The 21,549-nt window shown below is 36.6% G+C and overlaps 1 protein-coding gene across 1 annotated transcript in view; it reads left to right on the top strand.

Annotated features, from left to right (window-relative positions):
• The window catches only part of ADAM32 (ADAM metallopeptidase domain 32), a gene marked incomplete at both ends in the record, with an annotated part of 184,245 nt that overhangs the window by 159,618 nt on the left and 3,078 nt on the right, over nucleotides 1-21,549 (top strand). The window contains 3 exons of the mRNA XM_079726555.1: nucleotides 5,383-5,415; nucleotides 17,773-17,811; nucleotides 21,510-21,548. Of these exons, the coding sequence (XP_079582681.1) occupies nucleotides 5,383-5,415; nucleotides 17,773-17,811; nucleotides 21,510-21,548 (111 nt within the window). The remainder of the gene's footprint in view (nucleotides 1-5,382; nucleotides 5,416-17,772; nucleotides 17,812-21,509; nucleotide 21,549) is intronic.

The following is a 21,549-nucleotide window of genomic DNA, read 5'->3' as shown; positions in this document are numbered from 1 at the left end:
TCTTAGCCCTTTAACACTAACCTATCTTTTTCAATCTGTTTGTCATTTGGCTTTTCAGTTCCCTCCAAATAGGTTTTGTGTTATTGTGTTCTTATCATTATTATATTTAGTTAATACTTATTAGGATTTCCTGATATATTTCCCAGATTCTTTATAATTCTCTTTTTTTTTTTTTTTTTTTGCGGTACGCGGGCCTCCTACTGCTGTGGCCTCTCCCGTTGTAGAGCACAGGCTCCGGACGCGCAGGCCCAGCAGCCATGGCTCACGGGCCCAGCCGCTCCGCGGCATGTGGGATCCTCCCGGACCAGGGCACGAACCCGCGTCCCCTGCATTGGCAGGCGGACTCTCAACCACTGCGCCACCAGGGAAGCCCTGTGATTCCCTTTTTTTAAACTTAGTTTTGAAATAATTTAAGAAATATAAAAAGTTGCAAAATAGCACAGAATTCCATTGTACTCATCACTTAGGTTTTCTCAGTAATAACATCTTACCTTAACATAGTGCATTTTCACAGCCAGAGAATTGGTATTGGTACAATATTATCAGTTAAACTATAGACCTTATTCATATTCACCAGTGTTTATGTACAGTCATTTTTGAATATGTGTGTGTATATATTATGAAATTTTGTCACATGGTTTGTATTCCAGTGCCATAATTATCGCCATTCTTTTTGGAATCCTGCTTTTTTCATTCTAGGTTCAATCTTGAAGAAGTACCTGCTTTGGTAGTTATTACAGTGATGGTCTATGTGTAATCATCTGTTTGCCTTATATGCCTGGAAATGGTTTTATTTCACTTTCACTCTTGAAATTCTATATGGGTATAGAATTTTAGGTGGACAGTTATTTCTGTCAGCCCTTTTATGATGCCATTGAATTCTGGCATTTACTGTTGTTGAGATGTCTGCTGTCAGATTAATTAATTCATTTTTACCTTTATACTTGCTGCACTTGTTTTCTAAGTTAGCTTCTCAAGTTTTCTTTTGTCCAAGGTATTATGTTACTGAATTATTACTTGTTCTGATATGAGTTTGTTTTTATTTTTCCAGCTCTGAATTCACAATAATCTTCAATTATCATGTCTTTCTTCAGTTCTGGAAGATTCTCAGTCATTATCTCTGTAATGATTGACTCTTCCCCATTCTATCCCTTTTATTTTTCTGAAATCCCTATATTTTGGGGCCTTCCATTCTAGCCTCCATGGTAGATGGTGATGGTTGTTCTCTTCCTCATCTTTATACTTCTCCTCCTTTTGCTTCTTTTCTTTTGACACTAAGAATGAAGCTTTTAAAAGCTGAGATACAATTTACATGTAGTAAAATTAATCTCTTTAGTTTATGTAATTCTATGAGTTTAACAAATACGTACACTTACTACAACCTCAATAAAACATAGAACAATGTCATCACCTCAGAATTCCCTCTCACCCCACCTTCAGCTCCTGGCACTGACAGATGTCTTCTTTGCCTATAGTTTTGCCAATTCCAAAACTTTGTATAAATGGAATCATATACTGTAGTATGTCATCTTTTGAGTCTGTCTTCTTTCTCTTGGCATAATGCATTTGACATTCATCCATGATGTTATGTGTATCAATAGCTTGTTCTTTTTCTAATGTATAGTTCTATTGTGGTATAATTGACATACAGTAAATTATCTATATTTTAAGTGTATAATTTTGTATGTTTTGATAATTTGAAAAGTAACACTGATGAAATCATCACCATGATCAAGGTTATGAAGATATCTGTCATGCCCCCAAATTCCCTCGTGCCCCTTTGTAAGCCCCACTCCTGCCTCTTCCACCTGCTCTATCTCCATACTGCTGCTGAGCTGCTTTCTTAGTTTGCATTTTCTAGAATTTTATATAAATGGAATCATACAGTATGTACTCTTCTTTTTGTCTGATTTATTTCACTCAACCATGATTATTTTGCAATCCATCCATGTTCTTGTGTGATCATTTTTTTTCCTTTTATTGCTGATAAGTATTCAGTTGTACAATTATACCATAATTTGTTCATCCATTCCATCTGTTGATAGTTATTTGGATGCGTTCCAGTTTTGGGCTGTTATAAATAAAGCCATTATGAACATTTACATACAAATTTCTATGTGAACATATGCATTCTTTTTCTTAGTTAATACCCAGGACTGGAACGACGGGGTAATATGGTAGGTATATGTTTCACTTGTAAAGAAAGAGCTATACTGTTTTGCAAAGCAGTTCTTCTATCTTATATTCCAACCACTAGTATGTGAGAGTTCTAGTTCCTCCACATTCTCACCAACACTTATATGGTCATATTTTTTTTAATTTTAGCAATTCCGATAGTGTGCAGTGGCATCTCATTATGGTTTTAATTTGCATTTCTCTAATGACTAATGATGCTGACAGTTGTTTCATGTGGTTATTTGTCAGGTGTACATCTTCTTTGGAGAAGTGTGTATTCAAATATTTTACCCATTTTAAATTAATTAATTAAAATTACAATCCGGAGGTCTTTTATTTATTTATTTTTACACCGATTATGGCATGATTTCATAGGGAATGGGTTCCAGCTCACTGGTTCTCACAAAGTTTGCTTCTCTGGATGGAGCAGGCTGGTACTTCAGTAAAACCCACGTTCCTTTCCCTTTGGCTTCCTTCTTTTTCTGATCATATTTCCTTCACTCATTTCAGGGAGCTATCTTGATTCTTAGAGTGCTTAATATCCTCAATAAGTACATTAATTATCTTGGCAAGAATCTTGCCCTTAATTCGTTTGTTTTCAACAATGCCAACAGCATGCTGGGTAACATTGTAGACTCCCAGTTTTTGTAACATTTGTGGGACGTTTCTTTTTTAAATAGTGCCAATTCCCTTGCTGTCTACAATATCACTTTTTTGTAAATTCCCATGTATGTGACCTAAGGAACAACCCCATATTTTCTAAAAAGTCTAGAGAATGTATAGCAGGTGCCTCTTCTCTTTTCTTTTGTGTTGGTCTTTTTCACAAATTACTGGAAGATGACAGTTTCAGCTGAAAGACCCCATTTTTTAAATTAGGTTGTCTTTTTATTATTGAGTCAGTCAAAACTTTTTGATCATTTAAAAAATGGATTGTTCGTTTTCTTATTGTATTTTGAGTGTTCATTATAAATGCTGGATACAAGTGCTTTATTATATATATATGATTTGCAAATATATTCTTCTAGTCTAAGGCTTTTCTTTTCACTCTTTTAAAGAGCAAAAGTTTTAAATTCTGATGAAATCCAGTGTATCAATATCTTCTTTTATAGATCATGATTTTGATGTTGTATCTAGGAAATATTTGCCTAACCAAAATTCATGAAGATTTTCTCTCATGTTTTCTTTTAAAAGTTTTATAGTTTTAAGTTTTGCATTTAGGCTTATATCCAATTTGAACTAAGTTTTGTATGGGTATGAATTGAGTGTTTTTCTTTTCCTGCATAAGAATATCCAGTTGTTCTAACACCATTGCTTTTAAGCTTCGTTAAGTAGGATCAGAATGGTTAGCACTACGGAGGCAATACTCTTCCATGTAACTCTACCAAACTCACTGTGAATTATGAGATTTTTCAACTCAGATGGTAGGAACACAAACTATTCCTGTTCCTATATGAGTACAAGAGATTGCTTCCTTTAGTAATTTCTAATAATTTTTCTCTGGCTCAGGGAGTTTCTTCACTTGAATTCAGTGATTGGTACTCTTCAGAACACTCAAAGAGAACCCTCTACAGATCTCAGGAGCTCTCTGTGCACCTCCTTCCTTCTCTGGTATTCTGCCCTGAGAAGTGTAGCTGCCTTGGCATTCCCAGACCCTATTACCTCAATTCAGGGAGACTTCTGGCTTTGCCTGGGTTTCCCTTGCTGTGCTACAGGATGGCAACTCTCCTCAGGCAGTAACAAGGGGCAATCACAGGTCTCACCTTTATTCCCTTCTCTCATAGATCACTATCCTGCCTAATATTCAGTGTCTGAAAACCAGCATTTAATATATTTTGTCCAGATATTCATTTGTTTCAGGCAGGAGGGTAAATCCAGTCTGTTACTCCATCTTGACCGGAATTGGAAGTGTGTCTTTATCGTTTGTAACTACACTTTCATAGCTCTCTCTGCATCTCACGTTCTGTTTGATTTCCTCAGATCACTCTCATTTCACCAATTCTTCCTTCTCTGTCCTGTTCTAGACTTATGGATTCTATTCTTGTGGAAATATCTATGGAGATTCTAAATATTCTTAAAGTTTTTTAATCATTTGTATTTCTTGGTGTGTGAACTCATTGTTTTGCTCTGGCTGTTGACATTATCTATTAGGGGTTTGTAATCACACAAACCTCTTTTCAGTGTCTTTTCCTTTCAGTATCTATGCTTTTCCCATGAAAATTCTGCATGCCCTGTGTTGAAGACATACACATGTGGGTGGTTTCATTTTTGCTTCTTTTAAAACAAAAATATTTGGAACAACTGCTATGCATGGTGTTCAAGAATTTGTAGGAGTGTGACTGGGCCCTGAAAGTACATTTTTTGGAGGCTTGGGACTCTGCAGTGATGCGTTTTCCCCCATCTATTCCTGTTGCATATCCCCCTTTCCCTGCTGCATTCCAAAGGCCACTTGTCAGAATTTTTACTATCCTTGTGTAATGGGTGGTATGGACATTCATGGCTTCCAGGTTAAATGGCTCCAGTTAAGGAGCTCACTTAGTTTCCTTGCATGAAAAGGCCTCATAACTTCTAAGGAATGGCTATTAATTCTCTAGTCCCAAAGTCATATCACTGGTTTAGACACCCCTGCAATCATTCACTCTTATCTCCTGTTTACCCTTTGAACTCTCAGTTTCTTCATTTTTTACTAGCACCAGGAGAATTCTTTTCTTGTTGTTAACCTCAGTTATGTGTTAACTGTTTGTCTTATTTTTTTTCAGCACTCCTCTATGAGGAATGGAAAGGGGAACTGTCCCACCAGCTCATTCTATCAGATTGTCTAGAAGTCAGTATGGGTTTTAACTTATAAAATGTAGCATTTCTTTATCAATGAATTAAAAGTTGGGGTATAAAGGTCAGAATCAGGAATTCAGGGTCAAACCTATATTCTGTGTTTAGAAGTGATAAAAGAAAATTTGTGCCTTCTTGATAATTTCTTTAGTACATGTTTGAAATGCACTCTTTGTGGATGAGGTATATAAGTAAATAAGAATGTTATTTATTTGCATCTTCGTTCAGTGACCTTGGACATTATTTTCTTTTTTGGTAACTTACCTTGTAAAAGAGATAATACTGCTTATAAAATGGCCTGACTTTTATTTATGCAGTTGGCAAGTGCTCTTAGGACTAACTTTGGACACTATTTTCCTTTTTTTTTTTTTTAATATCCAGATCAGAAGGCAGCACTCACAGAAATGCTAGCAGGTAGGTAAATTGGAAGGCATCTTAAGACACATGTTGAAAATTAAGAATGAATTAATAATTCACAATGTCTAGATACTGTTTGAATGGCTAAGTTTGGTAAAGTAATCCACTGAAAACCAGGCTACTAGTATATAGTAATTTAGTTTCTAGTAAATTAGTCTTTTATTCATTTAATAAATACTTATTGGAAGTCTACTCTGAGGAAACAAGGAATAAAATGGCTGACTCTAAAAAAGATAGGATATGTATAATTAGTAAAGAAAAAGGATGTATAGTGCCTGGAAATTACCCAACTTGGGTTATATTTATGTACTGGTTGGGTAAACAAACAAGCAGATGCTTGACATTTGATAGATTGTACATGACAAAACTCATGTATAAATTTTTATAATAATTATGGGTTGATGAGAACTAATTACACTGACTTAGCTGTGCTTTTCTTTCAATCATTAATAAATAGCATATTGTCCCCATTAATATTTCTTAACCATAAATTCAGTCCTTACTGTTTTATAATTGCTATACCAACATTCTATTCTATTACATTATCTAATGTAACTTTTCATCCCCTTACTTTCAACCTTTTATTTAATTTGGTCTCCTGAAAACAGCCTGCCAATGGAATTTTAAAATATGTAACCTCAAGAGTTTCTCAGTAGTTGAATTGAATATGTTTATATACTTACAATATGTTTGCTGATATGTTTAGACTAAATTCTACCATTTTGTTTTGTTTTTTTCTATTTATCATGCTTTTTCAGTATTTTCTCTTTCTACTTTCATGCATTCCATCATATTGATTGTGCTTTCATTGTTTTTTCTTTCCTTCTATCAATTTGGTCATTATATGTTCTAGTTATATTCTTTAGTGATATTCTTTAATTCTTTAATTATTATATTATGACTTATTAAATTATTAAAATTAACTGTAGATAAAGTTACAATTTTAGATATAAAAGTACTTATAATCTTCTTCTAACAATTTATGGATCTTAGACCATTAAACCTTATACTCTTTTCTTCACTCTTCCATAGCATTATCATTTGGCTTTCAGTTACTCCTGAATTTTAACCTGATACAAATAAGTCATCATTATCATTATGATATTTAATCAAAACATACTAGGATTTCACTACATATTTGTAACTTATTTACTCACTATTCTTTTTTGAATTTAATTCCATTTTTTAATGTTCAATCTCCCTTTTGGTGAAGTACCTCTCTTAGAATTTCCATTAGTGAGTCTGTGTGTAGTAAATTATTTATCTTACCCACCTAAAATTATCTTTATTTTCACTCTTGAGTATGAGTTTATGTAGTATGGACTCTCAGTATGCTGAGAGTTATTTTGCCTTTGCTATTTGAAGATATGTCAGTGTAGTGTGGCATTTACAATTGATGATGATAAATCTTCTGTTAGTGTGTTGATTCATTTATTCCTTTATGATTAATAGGAATAGGATTAATTAATTAATAGGATTAATAATTAATTAATTAATTAATGGGATTTTACCTAGTCATTGTATTCCTATTGCTGCATAACAAATTACCACACACTCAGTGACTTAAACAACATTCATTTACTATGTGCAAGTTCTGTAAGTCAGAAATCCAGGTGGATTTGGCTGGGTTGTCACAAGTCTGACCTGAAGGCCTGAAGGCCAGGCTGGGATCGTAGCTCATTTAGGTTGTAAGAAAAATCCAATTTCTTGCAGCTGTAGGTCTGAGGTATCTCTTTCCTTGTTGCCTGTCTGCTTGGAGCCCCTCCATCTTCCAGAGGCCACCTGTATTGCTACTCATGTACCTCCCTTCGCCTTTAAAAAAACAAGGGCAATATAAGTCTTCCTAAGGCTTTGACTCTCTCTTAATTTCTTTCCTGTACCAGCAGGAGAAAACTCTACTTGTAAAGAGCTGACCTGATTGGGTCAGGCCCACCAAAATAATCTCTGTATTTTAAGGCCAACAGATTTGGAGCTTTAATTACATTTGCAAAATCTTTTCAGAGCAGTACTTTGAAAAGTGTTTGAATAACCAAGGAATGGGAATCTTAGAATTCTGCCTAATGTAGCCATTGTTAGAATTCTGCCTAACATAGCCTGTACATGTATTCTTTGTCCTTAGAGTTGTTATTTTGTTATAATGTATTCTGGTAGAGATTTTTTTTTAAAATCATGAGCTGGACCCAATATTTTCTTTCAGTGTGAAGACTCATACCTTTCTTCAATTTTGGAAAAGTTTTAGACTTTTTCTCTTAAAATACTGACTCTCCCTCATTCTAAATTTTCTGTGTCTAAATTGTTCCATGTTTCTTAACTGGAGTTTTATGTATATTTTATATTCTGTTTAGTGTTTTCCCTAAACAATTTAAAATCAACAATTTTTTTTTTCAGTTCTGTCATTTCTTTTTTTATTGAGGTATAGTTGACTTACAAAATTATATGTTTCAGGTATACAACATAGTGATTAATAATTTTTATAAAGGTTATGCTACATTTATTGTTATTTAAAATATTGGCAATATTCCCTGTGCTGCACAATATACCCATGTAGCTTATATATTTTATACATAGTAGTTGATACCTCTTAATTGCCTATCCCTCTCTTGTCTCTCACCCCCTTGCTATCTCCACTGGTAACCACTAGTTTGTTCTCTATATATGTGACTCTACTTTTGTTATATTCACTAGTTCATTTCATTTTTTATATTACACAAGTAAGTGATAACATGCAGTATTTGTCTTTCCCTGACTTATTTCATTAAGCATAATACCTTCCAAGTCCATCCATATTGTTACAAATGGCAAAATTTCTTTCTTTTTAATGGATGAGTAATATTCTGTTGTGTGTTAATATACCACATCCTCTTTATCCATTCATCTGTTGATGAACACAAGTTTGCTTCCATATCTTGGCGATTGTAAATAATGCTGCTACAAGCATTGGAGTATGTGTATCTTTTCGAAGTAGTATTTTCATTTCTTCAATATATACTCAGGAGTGGAATTACTAGATCATGTGGTAGTTCTATTTTTAGTTTTTTGATGAACCTCATACTGTTTTCCACAGTGTTTGCACCAACTTACATTCCCACCAACAGTGTATGAGGGTTCCCTTTACTTCACATCCTCACTAACATTTGTTATTTGTGGTCTTTTTTTTTTAAGATGTTGAGGGTAGGAGTTTATTAATTAATTTATTTATTTTTGCTGTGTTGGGTCTTCGTTTCTGTGTGAGGGCCTTCTCTAGTTGTGGCAAGCAGGGGCCACTCTTCATCGCGGTGTGTGGGCCTCTCACTATCGCAGCCTTTCTTGTTGTGGAGCACAGGCTCCAGATGCGCAGGCTCAGTAGTTGTGGCTCACAGGCCCAGTTGCTCAGCGGCATGTGGGATCCTCCCAGACCAGGCTCGAACCCGTGTCCCCTGCATTAGCAGGCAGACTCTCAACCACTGCGCCACCAGGGAAGCCCCTTTGTGATCTTTTTGATGATAGCCATTCTCACAGATGTGAGATGATAGCTTGTTGCAGTTTTGATTTGTATTTCTCTCATGATTAGTGATGTTTAGCATCTTTCCATGTGTCTGTTAGCCTATGTATATCTTCTGTGGAAAAATGTCCATTCAAGTCTTCTGCACATTTTTTTAATCGGTTGTTTGGTTTTTTGATTTTGAGTTGGATGCACTATATATTTTGTATATTAACTCCTTTTCAGTCATATTACTTGCAAATATTTTCTCCCATTCAGTAGGTTGTCTTTTTGTTTTCTCATTGGTTTTCTTTGCTCTGGAAAACCTTTTAAGTTTACTTAGGTCCCATTTGTTTAGTTTTGCTTTTGTTTCATTTGCCTTAGGAGACAGATCCAAAAAACTATTGCTACAATTTATGTCAGAGAGTGTTCTGTCTACATTCTCTTCTAGGAGTTTTATGGTTTCTGGTTTTAATTCATTTTGAGTTTATTTTTGTATATGGTGTAATAAAATGTTCTATCTCATTCTTTTAGATACAGATGTACAGTTTTCCCAGCACCACTTACTGACAAGACTGTCTTTTCTCCACTGTATATTCTTGCCTCCTTTTTTGTAGATTAATTGACCATAAGTGTGTGGGTTTATTTCTGAGCTCTCTATTCTGTTCCAATGATCCACATGTCTGTTTTTCTGCCAGTACCAAACTATTTTGATTACTGTAGCTTTGTAATATAGTCTGAAATCAGGGAGTGTGATACCTCCAGCTCTGTCCTTCCTTCTCAAGACTGTATTGGCTATCAGTGGTCTTTTGTGTTTCCATACAAATTCTAGAATTATTTGTTCTAGTTCTTTGAAAAATGCCATTGGTATTTTGATAGGCATTGCATTGAATCTGTACATTGCCTTGGGTAATAGGATCATTTTAACAATATTAATTCTTCCAATCCAAGAACATAGTATATCTTTCCATCTGTTGTGTCATTGTCAATTTCTTTTATTAGTGCCATAGTTTTCCGAGTACAGGTCTTTTGCCTCCTTAGGTAGGTTTCTTCCTAGGTATTTTCTTCTTTTTGATGGAATGGTAAATGGGATTGTTTCCTTAATTTCTCTTTATGATAGTTTGTTGCTAGTGTATAGCAATGCAACAGATTTCTGTATATTAATTTTGTATCCTGCAACTTTACTGAATTCACTGATGAGAATTTTCTATGTATAGTATCATTTCATCTGCAAAAATGTGACAGTTTTACTTCTTCCTTTCCAACTTGATTCCTTTTATTTCTTTTTCTTGTCTGATTGCTATGGCTAGGAATTCTGTTACTGTGTTGAACAAAAGTGGTGACAGTGGGCATCTTTGTCTTCTTCCTTTTCTTAAAGGAAATGCTTTCAGCTTTTCACCATTGAATATGATGTTAGCTGTGAGCTTATCACATGTGGCCTTTATTATGTTGAGGTGTGTTCCCCCTATGCCCACTTTCTGGAGAGTTTTTATCAGAAATGAAAGTTGAATTTTGTACCCAGAATCTTTTTCTGCACTATTGATATGATTATATGATTTTTATTCTTCAATTTGTTCATGTAGCATATCACATTGATTGAATTATGGATAATGAACCATCCTTGCATCCCTGGGATAAATGCCCCTTGATCATGGTGTATCATCCTTTTAATGTATTGTTGGATTTTGTTTGCTAATATTTTGTCTGGGATTTTTGCATCTGTGTTCATCAGTGATATTGGCCTGTAGTTTTCTTCTTCCTTCCTTCCTTCCTTTCTTTCTTTTCTTTTCTTTCTTTCTTTCTTTCTTTCTTTCTTTCTTTCTTTCTCTCTCTCTCTCTTTCTTTCTTTCTTTCTTTCTCTCTCTCTCTCTCTCTCTTCCTTCCTTCCTTCCTTCCTTCCTTCTTTCCTTCCTTCCTTCCTTTCTTTTTACTGGTTTTGATACCATGAGGATGCTGGCCTTGTAGAATGAGTTTGGAAACATTCCTTACTCTGCAATTTTTTGAAATAGTTTGAGAATAATGGGTGTTAACTTTTCTCTAAATGTTTGGTCCAATTCACCTGTAAAACCGTCTGGTCCTGGACTTTTGTTTGCTGGGAGTTTTAAAATCACACTTTCAATTTCATTACTGATTATTGATCCGTTCACATTTTCTATTTCTTCCTGGTTCAGTCTTGGGAGATTGTACATTTCTAGGAGTTTGTCCATTTCTTCTAGGTTGTTGATTTTATTGACATATAGTTGTTCTTAGTAGTCTCTTATGATCCTTGTATTTCTGTGATGTCAGTTGTAACTTTTATTTCTGATTTTATTTATTTGGATTCTCTTTTTTTCTTGATGAGTCTGGCTAAAGTTTTTATCAATTTGGTGTATATTTTCAAAGAACCAGCTCTTAGTTTCATTGACCTTTTCTATTTTTTTTTCTGTCTCTATTTCATATATTTCTACTCTGATCTTTATGGTTCCTTTCATTCTACTATTTGGGGTTTTGTTTGTTCTTCTTTTTCTAGTTCCTTTAAGTATAAGTTTAGGTTGTTTATTTGAGATTTTTCTTGTTTCCCTAGGTAAGCCTGTATAACTATAAACTTCCTTCTTAGAACTGCTTTTGTTGCATCCCATAGGTTTTGGATGGTTGTGTTTTCATTTTCATTTGTTTCCAGGTATTTTTTTTAATCTTCTCTTTGATTTCTTCAGTGATCCATTGGATATTTAGTAGAATATTGTTTAGCCTCCACACGTTTGTGTTTTCCGCAGTTTTTTTTTTCTTATAGTTGATTTCTAGTCTCATAGTGTTGTGGTCAGAAAAGATGCTTGATATGATTTCAATGTTTCTTAAATTTATCGAGGCTTGTTTTGTGGCTTAGCATGAACTCTGTCCTGGAGAATTTTCCTTGCGCACCTGAAAAGAATGTGTATTCTTCAGCTTTTGGATGGAATGTTCTATATATATCTATTAAGTTGATCTGTTGTAATATGTCATTTAATATTTCCTTATTGATTTTCTGTCTAGATGATCTGTTTGTTGATCTAAGTTGGGTGTTAAAATTCCCTACTATTATTGTGTAACTCTCGATTTCTTCATTTATTTTTGTTGAAATTTACTTCAATTATTTGAGTGCTCCTATGTTGGGTGCATATATATTTACAATTGTTGTATCTTCTTGGATTGAACCCTTGATTGTTATATCATATTTTTCTTTGTCTCTTCTAACAGTCTTTGCTTTAAGTCTATTTTATCTAATATAAGTAATGCTACTCAAACTTTCTTTTAATTTTCTTTTACATGGAATACCTTTTCCATCCCCTCACTTCCAGTCTGTGTGTTTCTTTAGCACTGAATGAGTCTCTTGTAGGCAGCATATATACGGGTTTATTTTTGTATCCATTCAGCCACTCTATGTATTTTGGTTGGAACATTTAGTCCATTTTCATTTAAGTAATTATTAGTATGTGCATACTTATTAATAAATATGTACTTATTAATATGTATGTACATACAAGGGAGTTCCCTTGCATGTAACTTGTTGCTTTTCCCATGCTGCTTTTTATACTCTCTCTTTATCTTTAATTTTTGCCATTTTAATTATAATGTGTCTTGTGTTCCTCTTTGGGTTGATCCCTTTGGGGACACTCTGATTCCTGGATTTGTATTTCTGTTTCCTTATAGTCATCTATTAGGACATATTGTACAAAACGGGGAAAATCCAATATTTTATAATAACTATAAATAGAGTATAACCTTTAAAAATTATGAATCACTATACTGTACACCTGTAACTTATAAAATATTGTATATCAACTATACCTAAATTTAAAAAACATTTTAGGGCTTCCCTGGTGGTGCAGTGGTTAAGAATCCACCTGCCAATGCAGGGGACACGGATTCGAGCCCTGGTCCAGGAAGATCCCACATGCCACGGAGCAACTAAGCCCATGCACCACAACTACTAAGCCTGCGCTCTAGAGCTCCCAAGCCACAACTACTGAAGCCCGTGCACCACAACTACTGAGCCTGCACGCTAGAGCTCGTGAGCCACAACTACTGAAGCCCATGCACCTAGAACCCATGCTCCACAACAAGAGAAGCCACAGCAACGAGAAGACCATGCACCACAACGAACAGTAGCCCCCACTCACCACAACTAGAGAAAACCTGTGTACAGCAACAGACCCAACGCAGCCAAAACAATTAATTAATTAATATAAAAAAATTTTTTAAAGGAGAAAGTAAAGAAAAAGCAAGCACTTGCAACCCAGTGATTAAGACTACAGTTATCTATCCTGGTTGTGGGGTTAATGAATTTTTTCTTAACCTTTAAGGACTGATGTTTTATTTCAAAACAATATTTTTAATGAGGTTCTTTTTGATGGAATTGAACAGCATCAGGGAAACAATATGCCAAAACAACTTATTCCTTTTTTTCTTCCCTTTGAACTTACTTATTTTTAGACTGTTAAAATGACCAAACCAGGATGAGATACCCAATAAATCTTTATATCATTATGACTTGGTTTTGATTGCCATTCTCATAAAGCTGCACATAACTGTGACATTTATTTCTTTGTAAGACAACTTGTAGTCTAGCCACAATGATCTTTGAAAAATGCAAGTTTAAACTCCTGATGAACTACTTTATCTAGATGTTTGATCATCAATGGATGTTATCATAAAAAGACAAACAACCAGGTATTACGTCCCTTCCACTGGAAGTGCACAATACCACCTAAGAAATATTCTTACCAAAAGAAGTAGTTGAATCTCTTTATGATTCTGTATGTAATCACCAATGTATATCTAATATAGAGGTCACGTAACTGTCACCTGGGCCTTTTGGAATGCTTGCTGTTGCATTCCTCTATCTTGGAACCCAGCTACCTTGCTGCAAGATGCTCCAGTACATGGAGAAGCTACATACAGGCACTTTGGGTGACAGCTCCAACTGAGCTCCCAGCTGATAGTTGTCATTAGTTGACAGCATGTGAACATCCACCTATCTTAGATATCCATCTGACACATGACTACAACTGCATGAGAGACACCAAATGAGAACTACTCAGCTGATCCCAGACAACTCACTGAACCAAGAGAGTTAATAATAAATGTTTTGAGGTACTAAGTTTTGGAATGATTTTTTAAGTAGTCTTATGGACTGAATGTCTCCCTTCCCAAATTCACATGTTAAAACCCTATCCCCCAATCTGATGGTATTAGGAGTTGGGGCATTTGGGCTGAAATTAGGTTTAGATGAGGTCATGAAAGTGGGGTCCCCATGACAGGATTAGTGTTCTTATAAGACAAGGAAGAGAGACCAGAGCTCCTTCTCTCTCTGCACCATGTGAAGACACAGCAAGAAAGCAGCCACCTGCAAGCCAGGAAATAGGTTCTCGCCAGGAACCAAATGAGCTGACACCTTGTTCTTGGACTTCCCAGCCTCCAGAATTTTAAGAAACAGATGTCTGCTGTTTAAGCACCCAGTCTGTAATTCCTGTACCTGGATGTCTACTTCCTTTCCCAGATTAGGGAAGTTTTCAGCTACTGTGTCTTCAAATATGTTCTCTGCCCCTTTCTCTCTGTCTTCTCCTTCTGGGACTTCTATCATGTGAATGTCAATATGCTTGATGTTGTCCTGAAGGTCTCTTAAACTGTTCTCATTTCTTTTTTTTTATGTTCAGCATCAGTGATTTCCACTACTCTTTCTTCCAGTTCACTGATCTATTCCTCTGTATCATTTAGTCTACTATTGATTCCTTCTAGTGTATTTTTCATTTCATTTATATTCTTCATCTCTGTTTGGTTGTTCTTTATATTTTCCAGACTCTTTGTTAAAAACTTCTAACTTCTTACTCTGTTCATCCATTCTTCTCCTGAGTTCTTTGATCCTCTTTTTGATCATTACCTTAAATTCTTTCCTGGGTAGATTGCCTGTATCCATTTCACTTAGTTCTTATGAGTTTTATCTTTGTCCTTTGTTTGGAACTTGCTCCTCTGTTGTCTCATTTCACCTAACTTGCTATTTTGATTTCCATGTATCTGGTATGTTGATTATGTTTCCCAATCTTGAAGAAGTGACCTTTTGTAGGAGATGTCCTATGTATCCCAGCAGCACACTCCCTGTTCATTACCAGAGCTATATGCTCTAGGGGTGCTCCCTATGTGGGCTGTTTGGGTCCTTCTGTTGTGGCAGGCTGGCTACAGTAAGTGGTTTTATAGGCTTGGCTGGTCCCTGGTCTGGTTGGTTGCCAGGCCTTGCCTTGTGTGGAAGCTGTGGTCTGTTGGTTGGCAGGGCTGGGTCACAAGACAGCTGGATGTGAAACCCTGCAGGGGTCCGAGGCTAGTGCTGGCTCACTGGTAGGTGGAGTTGGGGTCTAGGAGATCCTGGAGATGTTGCTAATCCCCCCGTGAGTGAAGCCGGTTCCTGGGGCTAGTGTTGGCCCACTGACAAAGCTAATCCTGGGGTCTGCCCACAGTGCCCAGGGGTCCCAGAGCTGGTGTCAGACCACTGGTGGGTGGGGCTAGATCCTGACACAGCTGGCTGCAGGGCCCAGTGTGTCCAGAAGCTTGAATTGGCCTTCTAGTTGGGGGGGGGGCACAGGCTATGGGGCTGCACTTGTCCTGGGCCTGGTGTCCACCTGCTGTGGGTGAGCCTGGTCCTGAGTCTAGAGCAGGCTCTCTAGTAGGTGGGATTATGGATTCTGGGGCTGGTGCCCACCTACTTAGGAGTAGAGCTGGGTCCCAGGGTCTCTGGCTGCAGAACCATGGGGGTCCTGGGTCTAGTGCCTGTGCACTGCTGTTTTGGGCCTGGCCCTGCACGCTCTGGTAGGCAGGGCCATAACCAGGGGCGGCCGTGGGCTCAGGGGGTCTTAAGCCAGCCTGTCTGCTGGTGGGTGAGGCTGTGTCCCTGCCCAATTATTTCCTTGCCCTGAGCTGTCCCAGTACTGGTGCCTGTAGGATGTTGGGCGGGCATGGGACTAGTCCTGGGGCTAATAGGCTAGAAAGAGGATTCCAGAAGGTTACTTGCCAGTACTGGTGTCCACGAGGTAGAACGAGCTCCCCAAAATGGCTGCCGTCAGTGCCTGTGTCACCAGGGTGAACTCCGGTTGCCTCCTGCCTCTCCGGGAGACTCTCCAAGATCAGCAGGTGGGTCTGACCCAGGCTCCATTCAACTCACCGCTTCTGCCCTGCGTGCTTCTGTCCTGGAGTGTGTGAGATTCTGTGTGTGCCCTTTAAGAATGGAGTCTATTTTCCACAGCTCTCTGGTCTCCCGAAAGACAGCCCCATTAGCCTTCAGCAAATGTTCTGGGGACTCATCTTCCCAGCACAGGACTCCTGGGCTGGGCATCCTGATGTGGGGCACCTCACACCTCGGGGAGGACCTCTTCAATTGTAATTATTTTCCTATTGTGGATCACCCATCCAGGATGTATGGGTCTTGACTCTGCCACTCCTACCCATTTCGTGTGGTTACTTCTTTATATCTTTAGTTGTAGATCTTTTCATGTAGCTTCTGGTCTTTTTCATCTATGGTTGTTCTGCAAATAGTTGTGATTTTGGTGTGAGAGAAGGTGAGCTCAATATCTTTATTCTGCCATCTTGGCCGGTCTCATTCTGTCATTACTTGTTTAATGAATTCTGTTCCTTTATTGATCTCTATGGAAATCCTAAACATTCTTTTTTTTGAAGTTTTTCCTGTTACCTATAATTGTTAGTGTATGAATTCATTAGTTTACTCTGTAAGAGGTGGACGTTACCTCTTACTGGCTTTTTAATTTGATTGTAAGGCCATCTTAAGCAGCAATGATTGTCTCATGAGAATTCTGTATATCCTGCTTTGTAGAATCCTCCTTGTCAAGATTATTTTGTTTTATCCTCCTAAGTCATAAACTTTTTACAAAAGCTTTTAATTTTATATTGGAGTATAGCCAATTCACAATGTTGTGATAGTATCAGGTGCACAGCAAAGTGACTCAACCATACATATACATGTATCCATTCTCCCCCAGACTCCCCCTCCCAGTCATAAACTTTTGAGGTGTTTGTTACACATGGAGATCTAGAATTCATAGGAAACATGAATTAATATCCTGAACCTGTACAGTAAAGGCTTAAGATTCCTCTTTCTGTATTTGATGTTTTTTTCCCATCCATATCCCTAAAGCATTTTAAGCACCTAAGTTTCCTGTGTCTCTAGATGATCCGTTTCCATCTATACTTCTGAAGCAATCTCCCTGCAGCATCTCTAAGACTCATGATAATACTATCCCCACTTAGTGGGTGGTATGGCCTTTCATGGCTTCCAAGGTTAGAGGAGGTGGTCAGCTCCAGTTTTCCAGGTGGGCTCCACTCCCTAACTGATTCCCCGACCTCTAGGGTCATTCAGCTTTAGTTCCTATTTACCTTTCGTGCTTTCTATATCCTCTTTTTTTTTCAGACTATCATTAGAAATGTTGCTTCCTTCCCTTAAATTTTCATTAGCATTTTGTGTTATTTTTTTCACTATTTCTCTGTGTGTCAAATAGGAGGTGGAAATTACCCTGTCAGCCCAGTCTGCAGTAATTTGTTTACTAGTGGATAAAACATTAGGTTAGAACCTAAAGACCAGAATCAGGAATTCAAAATTAAGCATATATTGAGCTGGGAAGTGACAAATCTGTTTTCCTTCTCCTCTGTTTGAGAACTTGACATTTATGTTCTCTATGGACATGGTATACTGGTAAATAAAAATGTTACTTATTTGCATACTGTAACTTAGTAATCTTTTGAAATGATGCATTAGTGGTGATTAGTGGTATAAAAGCATTAATACAGGTTACAAAATGGTCTGACGTTCATTTGTTATGGAGGCACACTTTTTTTAAAGTGTTAACTTAGAAGCATTATTTTCACTTGCATTTTAGGTCCACATCAGAAAGTAGTAGCCAAAAAGATACTGTCAGGTAAGTAAATTAGAAAAGATTTCTTAAAATAAGTATGTGTTAAAAAATAAGATGAACAAATTGATAATCAACAAGTAATTGCTAAGTATTAATTGAGCAGCAACAATTGATAAGGTACTACACACAAAAAAATTCCTCTTAATATTTGCCAACTTAGTTAAGTAGTGAGTATTTGTCTAAATAAATCAGTGTCTTCTTTTCTTCAGTTTGTTAATGTATGTTGGGAGTTTATTCTGGAGAAACAAAGGAAAAAATGATTGGTGAAATGTTTATGGTGCTAACTCATAAATGGGGAAGTTTACTTCTTTAATTGGAGACTCTAGAAATCCAATATGTATGCTCATGAACAACTGAATGAGGGCTTACCCTGGTCACGTAGGAAAAATTTGCTGAAGAAAAAGATTGTACAGGAATAACAATTCTGTGTGTTCCATAGCCTTTCAGGATTACAAAGTAGTTTTAATTAGGTCTCCTTCCATTTCCTGAAAGGTGGATGTGTCTGTATAATAATACAATAATTGTTTAGTTTTCTATATCCAACAATTTTGGATGGTGTTATTCTACCTAGGTCCCTCTAAAGTACACTTAGCAGACACACCCAAATCTACAGAGTAAGCTGTCTAGGCTGCACAACAGGGTTGTTTAATTTCTTTTATTCCAGAAGAGGTCTTCCTCTTCTATTACAATGCCTGCTTTTCTTGTCCTTTATCTCTCTTTTGACATTATGATCTTCTCCTTTTAGTGACACTTATGGAGTCATGAGTTACTCTCACCAAACTAAAAAAATTGATTTTCATTATTATGTCCTCTCAGTATCAGGGAGTTATCTTATGGTCCTCAAACACAGTTACTTTCTCCTCACCTTGGATGTATGTCTTATTAAACTCTGTTATCGTAGAGGATAGCACTGTATAGCCAGCATGTAGCAGAGTCCTTGGTTTATGGTAAGTGCTCAATAAATATTTGTTGAATGAATGCATGATTACTTAATCTTTTCCACACACAGGCAACCAGACCAAAAAAAAAATCCACAAACACAAAGGTACATAGACAAATACACACACACACACACACACACACACACACACACACAATCTATGTATCTATAATATTATAACTGCCCCTTTTTCTCCCTCTCTTATTATCTCTCATCCTGAAACCTTGTCAACATAATTCATCTCTCCTAGGATATTAATTCACCTACACTGGGTAAGGGATGATAGAATTACCCATAGGTAAATGCACATTTCAACTAGAGTAGTATAATTTGGAATGTTAATCCACTGGTCTAGCCTTCAGGCTTGTTATATACCAGGGAAACATTTTTAGGATAATTTTATTCATTTATATTTAAAGAATGTCACGTGACTCTACTGCTATGTTTTACTAACATAACATCCACTGTAGTTTTCAGGTCATTTATTTTTGGAATAATCTTTTTCTGGTAGAAAGTCAGTGGGAAAGACTGTTGAGGTCAAAGAAGGCAGGGAGGTGGGATGAATCCCAGTATATGTTATATTAGTACCACTTTAGGTCTAATTAATTTTTTAAATATCTAAAATTCAATATTTTCAGTCTTCTTCTAAACAACAGAAGGATATTAGATCACCTACACAACTCCCCCTCCATTTGTCAGTTATTATTATTATTATTATCATTTTATATTAAATGAATACTTACTAGGGTTTAACAACATATTTACCAATCGCTTTGGTCACCATTCATTCTTTTTTTTAAATGGTATTTAACCCTGGATTTTATTTTATTTATTTATTTTAGATTTTTGGCTGCACTGCATGGCTTGTGGGATCTTAGATCCCCATCCAGGGACTGAACCTGGGCCACAGCAGTGAAAACACTGAGTCCCAACCACTGGACTGCCAGGGAACTCCCACTATTGATTCTTGAGTCCGTTTTTTTTTTTTTTTCATTTTGATTCCAATTTCCTTTTTCCTGAAGTACACCCCTTTTAGTTTTTGTGATTATAAGCATTTGATGTTAAATGTCTGAACATGTCTTTTTCACACTCATCTTTGAAAGGCAACTTAGATGGTTACAGACTTGTGGTTGGGAGTCACTTTCCACAGCTCTTTTAAAGTATTGTGTTGCTGTAATGTGACATTGACTGGCATTGATGAGACCTCAGCTGACAGTCTGATTCACTTATTTATTCCCTTTCAATTAATGTGTTTACTCTAAGTGACTTCTAAGATTTCCTCTTTGTCCTGAATGTTTTGTTATTTTATTATGATATGTTCTGATAGAATTTGTTTTTATTTACACTGCTCTGGATTCCATATAGTATTTAGATACCAGCATTCAGGTCATTAATTCTGGGAAAACAATCAGTCATTATTTCTTTAATTATCGCCTCTTTTCCATTCTTTATCTTTTCTGCTTCTGAAATGACTATATTTGGGAGAGTCTTCTCACTTTATCCTCCATAGTTGTTAACCGGGCTGTTCATATGCTGTGCTTTTTCATGTCTCTCTCTGGCACTGATTCCCTCATATTAGTTTCCAAATCACCCATTCTCTTAACAGCTATCCTTTTCTTGCTTTACTTCTGCCTGAATCTCTGTGGAGATCCTAAATGTTTCTATTAAAGGTTTTTTATATTATCCATCGATCTCAATATGTGAATTTTTTGTTCTGCTGTGCTGTGCCTGTGGGCACTTAACACACAGTTGTTTGTAATTTAGACTTGTAAGCTCATCCTCAGGGGCAATGATTGTTCTCATGGGAACTCTGCACACCCCGAGTTGTAGAGGCATACGTTAGGAAGAGGGAAATGTTTCAGCTTTCCCTGTCTTGGGGCATGAATGTTTTAATATTTTCTATGCTTGCTAGTTCGAATTTGTGGGTAATGAAATTGAGGAATTGTGGTCCTGCCTCTATAGATGGTGGAGGTCTGGGGTCCTGCATCTCTAGGTGATCCTTTTCCATCCACATGGCTGAGAAAATTTGCCTATTGCATTCTCAGTGGCCATACCTTTTGTTAACTCCATTCAAGACTACCAGGCTTGGGCTTCACTCTAGCTTTCTAACATCTAAATATCTGTACCCTAAACTCCTACCAAGCTAGAGTTATTAAAATCATATCCCTTAGGGTACAAGTAATTCAGAGTCCCTTGTAGTCATTCAGCTTTTGCTTCTGTTTTCTCTCTGAATTTCTGGTTTCTTCATTTTTTACTGACAGACAAAGAGCCTTTTCTGGCTGTCAATCTCAGTTTGGTATTAAATTTTTGCGCTATTATCTTCAGCTTTTCTGCAGAGTAGAAACGGGAAACTTTCCTTGTGGAATAGAAAGGGGAACTTATTCTGTCAGTTAAGTCTGCTAGTTTGCCCAGAAGTAAATGTGAATGTTAATTTGCAAAATGTAGCAATTTACTTGTTAACAAATAAAAAGCTAACTTGTAACTGGAAGGCCAAATTTAGGCATTCAGAATCAAACTTATATACTGTGCTTAGAGGTGATAAAGAAAAAAATGCATCTCTGCTGTCTTGATACGTTTCCCCACTGGAGGATTTAAATTTTGCACTATGTGTTGCACTTGGTGTTGGGTAAATAAGATTGCTACTTATTTTCCTGCCCCAGGTGTTAAAAGAGTTAGTTTTGGTATGAAATGGCTTGATCTTCATTGTTAAAGTAGGCAGGTTTCTTAGTATTAACTTTTGGACATTTTTATTTTTATTTAGATCGAGTTCAGAAAGTAGTGACCAAACAAATACCAGCACG

This window comes from Hyperoodon ampullatus (assembly GCF_949752795.1).
Source record: "Hyperoodon ampullatus genome assembly, chromosome: 20".
Lineage (NCBI taxonomy): Eukaryota > Metazoa > Chordata > Mammalia > Artiodactyla > Ziphiidae > Hyperoodon > Hyperoodon ampullatus.
This window is presented reverse-complemented; position numbering and strand designations above follow the sequence as displayed.